General features: G+C 47.0%; 1 protein-coding gene across 16 annotated transcripts in view; it reads left to right on the top strand.

Moving 5' to 3' along the window:
• Nucleotides 1-4,506: 4,506 nt before the first annotated feature.
• Nucleotides 4,507-11,691, top strand: part of RFX1 (regulatory factor X1) — a 31,784-nt gene continuing 24,599 nt past the window's right edge. For 4 of the 16 annotated variants that reach the window (XM_023525624.1, XM_023525623.1, XM_011384473.2 and 1 more), the window contains exon 1: nucleotides 6,228-10,676. In XM_023525624.1, the coding sequence (XP_023381392.1) occupies nucleotides 10,602-10,676 (75 nt within the window). In that variant the 5' untranslated portion in view covers nucleotides 6,228-10,601. Of the gene's footprint in view, nucleotides 5,869-6,226; nucleotides 10,677-11,691 lie in introns of those variants that run through there. The other 12 variants (XM_023525626.1, XM_023525625.1, XM_011384474.2 and 9 more) reach the window with 8 other exon arrangements.

Genomic DNA, 11,691 nt, shown 5'->3' with positions numbered 1-11,691 from the left:
TATACTCTTCTGAACTTTGTCTATTTTCTTTTCACTTGATAAATGCTAGAGATTTCCCCTTACCAAACTCCCTTTATGCATCTTTGTTATTTTTCTACAGCTGCATAACGATCTGCTGTGTCGATGCCCCATCGTTAATTTCACTCCCAGAGACCGATATTTTTCATATTTGTTCTTAGGCTAACATGGCGGTGAAGAACCTTGTACAACCGTCATTTCATACATAGGCAAGTGTGTCTGTAGAGAAATCCCTCAAAGTGAGATTTCTGGCTCAAAGACCATGTGCATTTATAATTTTTATGGATATTCCCTAACTTCTCCCCTTGGGGATCAGATTAATTCACACTCCCTCCAGCAATGGATAAGGTTCCTGCTTCTCCACAGCCTCACCAACAGAATGTGTATCAACCTTTGGACTTCAGCCAACATGACAGGTGAAAAATGGTATTTCAGAATAAATTTGCATTTCCCTCACCAAAAGCAAGGCAGAGCATATTTTCACATGTTTAAGAGCTATTTATAGTTTTCTCTTTCCTCTCTAGTCACCTTCTTGCCCGTTATTCTTTTGAGTTGTTGATCTTTTTTCTTCTTGATCTCTAGTTCTTTATATATTAAAGTGATTTATCATCTGGTTAGGAAACGAGTTGTAAATATTTTTCCCAGTTTGTCATTTCTCCAAATTTTTGAATTAACGACCATGAACATATATTGAGAATTTGATACATGTCTATTTTTGTGCTAGGCGTTTTAACCACACTCTCTCATTTCAACCTTACCGATAAAATTTTTTCTCTGACGACTATAGTATGCATCTCTGAAAAAGGACATTTTTCTATATAATCATAAAACTTTTCACACTTAATGAAATATACAATCATTCTTCAGTATCATCTTACCCCAAGTACATATTTAAATTTCCTTGAGTCTCCAAAATGACTTTTAGTGTTGGTTTAGAGCAGCACTGGCCAATAGAACTTTTTCTGATGACAGGAATGTTCTATATCTGTGCTTTCCAATGTGGTAGCCACTAGCTACATAGGGCTGTTGAGTGTTCAGAATGTGTCCAGTGCGAGTGAGGAATTGAATTGTTCATTGTATTTTATTTTAGTTACTTTTAGTTTTAATAGCTACATGGAAAATTACAAGTCAATATCCCTGATAAACATAGATGCAAAAATCCTCAATAAAATATGAGCAAACTGAATTCAACAGCACATTAGAAGGATTATGCACCACCATCAAGTAGGATTTATTCCAGGGGTGTGAAGATGGTTCGACATTCATAAATCAATGTGATACATCACATTAACAAAATGAAGGATAAAAATCATATTATTGTCTCAAAAGATACAGAAAAAGCATTTGACAAAATCCAACATTCTTTCATGATAAAACCTCTCGACAAACTGGGTACAGAGGGAGTGTACCTAAACATAATAAAGACCATATATGACAAGCCCGCAGCTAATATGCTCAACAGTAAAATGCTAAAAGCTTTTCATCTAAGATCAGGAACAAATGAAGATTCCCACTCACATCACTTTTATTCAACATAGTATTGGAAGTCCTCGCCAGATCAGCTAGGCAAGAAAAAGAAATAAAAGGCATCCTTTTCCTCCCAAAATAGCTACATGGGACTAGCAGCTACCATATCTGACATTACATTCCATTTTACCCATGGATATATCTGCACAGTGTTTATATAGCAAATACACATAGTTTTTCTTTTATCCTATTATGTACATGGTTTGAAAAGTTTGTTCAAAGAACCAGCCTGCTAATCTTTCACTATACCTCATGTAGAATAAGCAGAAATGCATCAGCTTTATGATAAAATGCCAGCCTAACAGAAGGACATTCTGTTTGCATTGCAATGGACCGAGTGTCAGATTCTAATTTTGTTACTCACTGGCACATTAGGGGATAGTTTTTAATTCATTTTTTTTCTTCCTTTTAACAAAACTCTGTGGAGACCTCTTCATCTTGTCACTTGAGTTAAGAGCAAGGTTGCCTTATTTTCGAGTGCTATAGTGTCCGAGTTTCACCCCATCAACACTACATTTTTAAAGAGCTACTTTGTTGCCTTCTCTGTTGATTGGTGTAATATTCTGCATCGTGCGGCCTTCTTATTTCACTTTTCTAGTCCCCTAGGAATAGACACCTGTATTGCTTCCAATGTCCCACCTCAATGAAGAATCTTATATGGTACAAAACTTTCAATGAATAGAAAAACTTGGAACAGAACTGCCAAGTCATAGTTCTCCCAATTTATTGGGAAGCCAGTAACTGACTTAAACAAGACAGAATACATATTTGTCTCTGCTGGTGGACGGCCTGGGTACTCTGGGTCCTTCTGTCAGCTGCTCCACTCTCCTCTAGGGCAGTATCTCCAGGGACATTTGACTGTGCATGGAGACATCTTTAGTTATCACACCTGGTGGCGAGGGGTTGTGCCACTGACATTTGGAGGATGGTGGCCAGGTATGCTGCTCAATATCCTGCAATGCACAGGACAGCCCCCCTGCCCCATGACCAGGAGTTATTTAGACTCAAACGTCAACAGTGCTGCCTGATCTAGAATGGTCTTCACTCTTTTTCTTCATGACTGACTGGTTAAGAGAAACTGGAACAGTTGTGCATTCTACCCTCTGGATTTGTCTGTTGCTTCCTGATGCTGTCATTTGTTTCTAGATCCCTTCCATTTCCTGTCAACTGAATGTTAGTTTGAGAGACTTGATCAGAGCCAAGTTTAACATTTTGGCAAGATATATCTTAAGGGAAGCTGTGAACTTCCTTTTGCATCACACTGAGAGACCCATGAAGCCCTCGGTCCCTCTACTGTGATACTGAGCTTCATCAAAGCTGACACTGGTGACATTCTGGCCCCTGTGGCAAAGTCCATTCCCCTACACCCAGTGAGCCCTCTGGTGCCCTGTACATATCTTGTTCCCCATTATTCTCTCACCTGATGCTTTATAATGCCCATGATGATCAGTGCCTCAATCTATTATTTCATTGGCTTTTGCAAAACGGTAATTTTTCTAATTCTCTCATTACTTCTACACTTTTTTTTTTTAAAGCTAGCATTCTTCTTGGACTGTTTGGTGACTGTAAAACACAGCTACTACTGGGAAGACAAAGCCATGCTTAATTCCTTACTTTTAATTGCCAGTGTTTCCAAGAAGGAGTTGATGGAGAGATGCTTTCAAAAGTATAATAAATCTGTGTTTTAAACTTTCGAATTCAGATTTAACATACATAAAGCGCACAGATCTAGAGTGGAAAGCTCGGGAAAATTTTATACTTATATACCAGTGCAACAACCATCAGATAAAAATATAGATCATTTCTAGCCCTACGCTGCCTTCCCTGCCATGAAAACTTACAATGAATATTTGCGATGGAAGAAATAATTTCCAGGCATGGCAGTGCCACCTTGGGGTTTATAGACTCGGGAAGGTGAGGAAATGGGTAAGAGGTGATACAATTTCTAGGTCCCCCCTCCTACATGGCTGGCCCTAGGACTGGACTGTCGCACAGCAGCAGCTACAGGGGCTGAGTGACTTGCTTTGCCAACTGGGATGGATCCTGGGCACCTCCTGCCTGAAAGACTCATTAATTCTGGGGTGGGGACTTGTTAGAACTGGGGCTCAGCTGGCATTTTCAGGCAGAGTAGGGCTGCTGCTGCTTCTCCTCTTCCACTGTGGGGCACACCCAGGGGAAGCAAAGCACACTAGAAAGTCCTAGATAAGCAGTCATTCTGTCTGGACTCTGCTGCCTCCAGCTGTGTGGCCCTGGGGGAGCTACTTCCCTCTCTGAGCCTCTGTTTGTTGACCTGTCATGTGACGGGAATATTCTACTTTGCCAGGTGTTGGATTTCATCTGGCTACCTTAACTCTCTGACTCACCTCCTGGTGCTTTCCTCTTTGCTTATTCTACTCCAGCCAGATGTTTGTTCCTAACCCCTAGGCCTTGGCTTCTGCAGTTCCCACCACATCAGTTTTGGGGAGCTTGCTTCTTCTCACAACCCAGACTCAGTTCTCATGACCCCATCTCAGGTAACATGGCATCATCTCACTCTTCCTGAACACCCTCTAATGTTGCTCCTACAGCCCTTATAAACCTATTTTTTATGTATTAATTGAACTGATAATTCTGTCTCCCCTAGTAGAATGGAAAGTCTAAGGACTTGTCTGTTTATTTCACTTTTACAGCCTGGGTCTTGCACAGAAGTGTAATGTTGGTTGAACCAGGAAACAAGTTCAGAGAGATGAAGCGATTGTTTCATTGTCACACAGCAGAACTGGAATTCGAACTTTGGGCTCTAAGACTGCTTTTTCCTTCCTCCTGTCTCTGGTAGGGACTGGGGCACGAAATTTAACGGGGTGTCTAAAAACCGTCAAGATTATTGTTTGAAAAAATCAATCAATGCAAAAATATGATCAAAAATATATATTTTTTTAAGTACAAAAGACAAGCTCTGATTCTGCACTTGCATGACTCATTTCACCCTAATCTCAGTCTTGGCGGTTCATCATGGATTTTTTCCATTAATTTTGATATTTAAAAAATACTACATTAGAATATTTATCTTGATGATTGAGTTGTTGCGCCCGAGGCGCTCAACCTTTCATCTTTCTTCTCCCCTGTGGAAACTGAGGCATGGAGGACCGGAAGAGAGGGAGGAGGGCGGTGCGGAGTCCTGCCTGCCGAGCAGTCTGAACTCCCTCGGGAGGGGCCGAGCGCTGACCTTAGCTTATCGCCCTCGGCGGAAGCAGCTAATTAAGTCCTTCGCCTGCGGGAGACCTTTCCCAGGGCGCCCCGCGCCGCCTGCCGGGCTGAGATAGTCGCGGTCCTCCGGGTGCAGTGACCTTTACCGACTCCAAGGGGCAGAGAGGTAGAAGACTCGGCGGCCGTGTGTTCAACTAGGTCTGGGCGGAGGTGGCGAGACGGGGGTTGCTTGGATGCTGGGACCTGGTATCAAACCCCGCCTCGGCTCCCCACGTACAACCTATCATCATAGGGCGATGGGGGTAGGGGAAGAGCGCCCCGTGACGTCATCGAACCCCGAGCCCAGCCTCCGCCACTGATGTCACAGATGAGCAGCGGTGCGTGGCCGCATTCCTCCCGTGACGTCAGCGCTCGAGGCCAAGAACTGGCTAACGAGGAAGAAAGAAGTTGAAGGAAGAGATCTTTTCCTTTCTCGTCCTTTATATTTGGTAAAGAACTTATAATACGCAGGAGCGGACTACCACTCCCAGAAGGCCTTGCGTGCTGCGTATGCGCAAAGCCTCCAGTTAGGGAGCGCGGCAAATCTTTGGGGCAGACTGAAGTCCCTTTAGTCGAACCAGAAGGCAGGTTTTATAGCCGCAAACCAATCCCGACCTCACAGACCCAACCCCTTTATTCTTAGCCCGCTGCTTCCTTGCGGGAGTGACGGGCTCCGCTGCCTTTAATGGTTCAGTTTCGTTTGATGGACATTCCTACTGATGAATCAGAGTGCCAGAAATTCAAGGGGGTGTTGAAAAGCGTGCCTTGGGACCAATGGCTTAGCGGCAGGGCCTAGCACCATCCAATCACTTCTCCCGGAGCCGCCAATCACCCTGGGCCCCGCCCCGGCCCGTGACGTAAGTAGGGTGGGTAGCAACAGTTGCCCCGGTGAGGGAAACGGAGGCGCCATAGCCACGGTAGTCGTGGCGACCAAGCAACCCGGCAACGCGAGTCAACAACAACAACCGCCCGGCCGACCCCCACCCCTACCCCCCCCCGGCCCGGCCCGGGGTCCCTGGCACGTTCCGTCCCACTCCCAACATCGCCTCCGAGACCTCTGGAAAGCCCTTCTGCGGACAGAAGTGGGGAGAAGCCGAGGTAACAGGGGCGGCCCCGGGGTTGCTGGCCGGGCCGGGGAGGGCGGCCGAGCCCGGGCGGTCGGTGTCTCTGTAATCATAGTTCGGGGGGAAGGGGCAGGCGGTCAAAATGGCGGCGGCGACTGTCGGGGCTGTGGGGGAGGGGGCCGGGGCCCGGCTGGGACGACACCACCCGCCTCGGGCCCCGCGGCCCGGCCCCCGCGAGGGGCGGGCGCTAGCAGGCCTTCGGCGAGTGGAGGCCGGTCGGCCGGGGCGGGGGGCTTTTATATGTCGGAAGGTGCTGAGGGGCGGGCTTGCGGAGGTTAGGCCAATAGGAGCTAGGGAGGGGTGAGATGGGGGCCGAGGTGCGTGGGTGGAGCTAGTTCGTAAGATGTGGGCGGGGCAGGCCGGCGCCCCCAGTAACCCGGCGGGGCAGGTACCGCCTGGGCCTTTCCGCTTTCCTAAGCGTTGGGAGGCCACCTGTGCTGAGTCCCTTTAGAAACCCCAGTCGTTCCCAGGACTCTACCTGTTACAACCGTGGCCTCAGTTTTCCATCCTGTAAAATGGGGAGAACCATTGCCATCGCCCCTTTTACTAATTCCTTTCAGGGATCTCTCTAAGGTTCATCTTTGAATTTTTACCCCATTTAATGTTTCTGAATGTGTTTGATAGAGTAACTGTTAGCTCGTTTTTATTTCAACCCTGCTATCTCACTAAATCTGCTATCTCACTAAATCTGTATTCTTCTCTCTGAGATGAGGCAGAGACAAAGTTTCATGGAGAAGCTGTGGGTAGGAGAATCGCTTTAGCCTGGAGGATTTTGGTTTGCAGAAAGCGAAGCCTGTAGCAGGGAGGAGTGATCTTGAATGGCTGAGTAGGAGGAACAGAAACTTCATTGCTTCTCAGTGGGCTGCTGTCTCAGACCTGGTATGGGACCTGGGCAGGGGGCCTGTTACCAGAGATGGGACCAACCATTCCTAGCTGTTCTGCCCATCCAGGTGTCCTTTTCTGGGAATGGGAAGCAAACCTGAGGAAGTTTCTTAAATTCTTTAGATTTGTGTTGGCCAAATGTTTTTGTGTCAGTCAAGTTGGTGTCAACTGGGTCGCATGTCACTGAGTTGGTACTAGCCTCCAGAGCCACGTGGACAGGAGGGGGACACTGAGGTCAGAGGGAAGGGGAAGTAAGTTCTCCAAGTCTGTTAAAGGAGAACCTGAGGGACTGCTTTGTCAGGTGACCAGATCTGCCAGCTTGGGGAAGATTTTTTTTTTTTTTAATAGCCAAGCCAAGTCTACTTTCCTTATTCTCTATCTTGCTTTGGAGCTTGGCATCAGCAGAGCTGAGTGGCAGTGTGCAAACTGCCACTTTTAAAATCAGTCAATAAACTTCAAGGAGATGGATTGTGTTTCAAGCTCTCCCAAAGCTTTACCCCAAGAATTTGAGATAAGGCTGGGTGGGGGAAGTGGGGGCATCTCATTTCTCCAGGGAATATTTCTAGGCCACACTCTCTTTGAGTGGTGGCAAGGCCCTTTGAAAGTTAGGAAAGATGGAGATTAATTTTCAGTAAAAATCTAGAAATAACCAAGTTGCCAGAAAGATCATCATCACCTGTTACAAAGGTGAATTTTGAACAGAAAGAGAGGATTCCAATTATCTACTCTTGTTGACTGCCTCCCCAACACCCCATAACTTTTACATTTGAAGGGCTCAAGCCCAGAGGGGTCATTTGACTAGGGTAGGGAACACTGGCTTGGTTTGCTTGTCCTGAAAACAGGCTACTGCTTTCTAGCTTTGTGCTCTTGGGTGAGTTACTTCACTTCTCTGGGCCTCAGTTTCCTTCAGTCTAAGCTGGGGGCAGTGATCATTGGTGATCATTTTAATCTCATGTTACTGTTCTGTGGATCTCATAAGAGAATACAAGTTGAGCATCAAATACACAGTAATTGCTCAGACTATGTTAGCTGCTACTGTTATTATAATGATTGTTGCTTCCTGTTCAGCCCTCAGAATTACACTGTTCACGTTTATTTTTATCATTTTGAATTGGGTGAGAGCCTAGTGGCTTGAAAGTTTGGCTCATTTGCTGGGCTATGTGGCTGGTGACAGGGATCCCAGGAGATTGATACCAGGACTTGAGTGTCTAGTGGGAAAGTGTCACCCTGCTAAGGCCTTTCTCTGGCATTGGGAAAGTAGCCAGAAAGAAAAATTGTCCCTGGGCCCCAAGCCCTGATTCAACCCCAAGCTTTCCAGGAGGCAGCTGGGTGTATGTGTCGGAGCGGGGGGAGGTAGATGTCATGGGAAAGGTGTCTCTGGAGCAGCGGTCCTCGCCCTCCTCTCCCCACACACACCCAGCATTTTGGGGCCCAGGACAAGGGATGGGCCAGGCAGACCCCGCCCCCCAGGAATGCAACTTGCAGATACCAACAGCACAGTGCATAGTCTTCCTGGTCTAGGGGGCTCGTTCTGGACCAGGAGGCATCACCTGCCCCTGTAGCACAAGCCTGCTGCTGGCAGGAGTCAGTAACTTTTTCACAAGTTCTCACCAATCAGTAGATTCCAACAGGTTTTTGACACTCACTAGCAGGAACTAGTGAACTAGTGTGTTCCTGGCTCATGGACATGCATTTGACAGTAAGAGCTGAGACCTCACTGTGTTTTAGGAGCTGAGGATGGAGCGATGGGTAAGGCAGGTCAGGTCTCTACCCTTGGGGAACTTCCTGTCTGGTAGTGGAGGGAAGAGGAACAAGGAGGAAGAAAATAAACAAACAGGGAAATACAGGGCGAGGAAGAAAATAAAACAGGAGTATGTGCTCCAGAGTACTGGGGAGAGGGGCATTTAAAATCCAAGAAAGGACAAATGAACTAAGACCTGAATGATAAGGAGCCAGTTGTGGAGGATGGGGCTGGAGATGAGTTGAGAATGCCCATAGGGAGAAGAGCTGGTGCAAAAGTCCTGAGGCAGGAGGAGGCCTGGAGCATTTTAGGACTGAGAAACGTTGTGGCTAGAATATCCAGCATGAGAAAGGCAGAGACTGGAGGGGCCAGATCCTACGGAGCCCTGTAGGTAACTGGAAGGGCTCTGGATTTTTATTCTCTGTTGATGGGGAGTCTTGGAGCCTCTGATTAAAGGAATAACAAGATATATTTGTGTTTTCATAGGATCTTATACACTATAGTGGCAAGAGTAAAGCCAGGAGCTAGTGACAAGGTGGTATCAGGGGTCCAGGTAGGAGAGGATAGCAGCTCAGACTAGCATGGTGTTGATGCAGATGGAGAGAAGTGTCCAGCCTTAGGATCTGTTTTGGAGAAGTTATTGACAAGTCTAATAAACGGAATATAGAGGATGAAGGAAACCCATGTAATAAGAGTTAATTTCCCTATTCTTCTCTAAGTTTCTAACTGAAGCCATTCTACAGATAAGGAGGATGAGTTTTTCCTTTCCTCCTACAGGCCTCATTTAAGATGTAAACCATTTGGTTATAGGATTTGGCATCCAACTATGGCCCATGAGCTAAGAATGATTTTTACATTCTTAAATGATGGGGGGGGGGGGAACGTCAAAAGAAAGGTACTTTGTGATACAGATAATATGACGTTCAAGTTTTATGAAATTTAATCTCAATTATATGAAATTTAATCTAGAAATAAAGTTTTATGAGCACACAGCCACACTTACTTTTTTACATATCATCTATGGCTGCTTTCACACTGCAGTGGCAGAGCTGAGTCATTGCAACAGAGACTACCCACAAAGCCAAACACATTGACTCTCTGGCCCTTTACAGTAGTTTGCCAGCCACAGATCTGGAGGAAGTTATTCATTCTCCAAAAATATAGCTATTGGCTTTGAAGATAGGTGCAGCCATGGGTGCTTTTCTTGGCAGTTTCATTGCCGAGGAACAGATTTGCTTAGTAATTCCCTTATCTTACAGTGCCCTGATCTGTAAAGAAAGGAGTCTCATGTTCAAAGAGATGGGGAACACCTCATGCTATATAGAGATTTGCGACATTCCTCTCTAGGGAATACTCTACAGAACTCTGATTAACCTGGTCATCCACAAATGGAAATAAAAAGAGCTCCCTGGTTGAATAATTATTGGAAATTTGGCATCCTGTATTGTCCCTCCTGGAGACTGACAATGACAGTGCTGAGAAGGCCTCCAGTAGAAAAGTTGATTGAACTGTTTTATACATCTCTCTGTCCCTTTTTTGAGCTCAGACTTTCAGCTCTCATCATTTGAGCTCATCTTAGCCCCTGAGTGGAAGGGATGAGGCCTTTGGGCTTTGTATCTTGAGGAGAAAGCACCAGTGAATGTGGAGCTTTTAAAGCCCTTTCTTGGTGGGAGGGGCCACAAAGGTCTCACTCTCCTAGGTCCTAGAAAATGCAGGCCAAGTTTTCTCAGAAAGTGCCCCCAGGACCACCTGCCTCAGAATCATCCCAGAGTGGGGGTAGCTCAAGCAGCAGATTCCACGGCCATCCCAGACTCTGGGCAATGGGGCCCAGGAACCTGCATTTAACTAGTTCCAGGTAATGCTGATGACACCAGAGTTAGATTCCCTCTTGGTGCCTTCTTCCAAGAGCTCAAGGATCATGCCTGTCTCCTTACCCCTCCATCCCCACCTGGCACTGATATTTGTTGAATGAATAATAACAATAGCAGCTTCCACTTCTCAGAGTTCATTGGTGCTAGGCTGATCTCATCAGATTTTTACAACAGCCCTATGAATCTGCTGTTCTCATCATGCCGAGGTGACAGATGGGAAAACTGAGGCCCAGAGGATGGTCAGTCATGTGTTCAAGAATTAAGAGGCAGGCCAGAGTTGATGTCGAGGTGAGTCTGACACCAGGCAGACAGGTGCTGATTGGCTACAGTGACTTGAGTATGTGAACTGAGCCAGAGTTTGGACCTGATGGTGTGAGGAGCCCCTGGGAGGTGGCCTGTCTAATGCTGGCGGGAAAGAGTTTGGGGAGGGCAGAGGCTGGAGCAAGATGTCTTCTCCCTGTGTATGGCAGACAGCAGTCTGTTCCCTCTCCAGGTGGGCAATCTCCCCCTATAGCCTGAGTCCCTGGCAGGGAAGCACTAAGACCAACTACTCATCCACTGTGCCTGGTGGATGCCTCCCCATAACCTAAACCAGGGCCTATCCCATCTGCCTCTGCCCTCTGTCCCTAATGACCTGGCCTGCCAGGGAGGGTGACCCCAGGGCTCTACCAGCTCTGTCCATGCCAGCCAGCAAGCCATGCAAATGCGCACACCCATGTGCAGACAGAAGCCCCCATTTCCTTTGTACTCCACAGACCAGAGCAGGGCCTGATGGCTTTGTCCTCTTTTCTGGAGCTTTGTTAAAGGGCCTTGGGCTATGATGGGAACTAGAGCCATTTCCTAAGTGCTTATCCTGTGCTTGGTCAGGCAGGCTTCCCACACAACCAGACTGAACTCAGCAAGCTTTCATTGTAGGCCTGCTGTCCTCCTCATTTCATAGACAGAACAGTGGAGGCCCAGTGAGGGGAGGCCCCTTCCCAAGTCACCTAGCTAAGAGGTAGCCAAGTTTAATTTGTACATCAGCCCCATCCAGGGTTTCTCACCTGCTTTGGCCCCTACTGACTTAGACATCTCTTGGGTATGGCATTAAAGAGTAGAGCAAGGATTCCAGGAAGGGAGGGACAGAGGAAGTACTGTGCTGCCCAGCATCCCTCAGGCTGTTCGGTGAGCTCCCCACTCCCCATCTCTGCTGCTCTAATGGGGCCCATGGCAGGTGGCTAACCTCTGGCAGGTGGGGGTGGGGGCCCCTCAAGTCTCCCCACCTGAAAACTATTGTTTGTGAGAAATAAATGAGCCTGGCTTC

Source organism: Pteropus vampyrus, unplaced genomic scaffold (genome assembly GCF_000151845.1).
Source record: "Pteropus vampyrus isolate Shadow unplaced genomic scaffold, Pvam_2.0 Scaffold583, whole genome shotgun sequence".
Lineage (NCBI taxonomy): Eukaryota > Metazoa > Chordata > Mammalia > Chiroptera > Pteropodidae > Pteropus > Pteropus vampyrus.
Note: the sequence above shows the minus strand (reverse complement) of the source record. Positions and strands in the feature narration are given on the sequence as shown.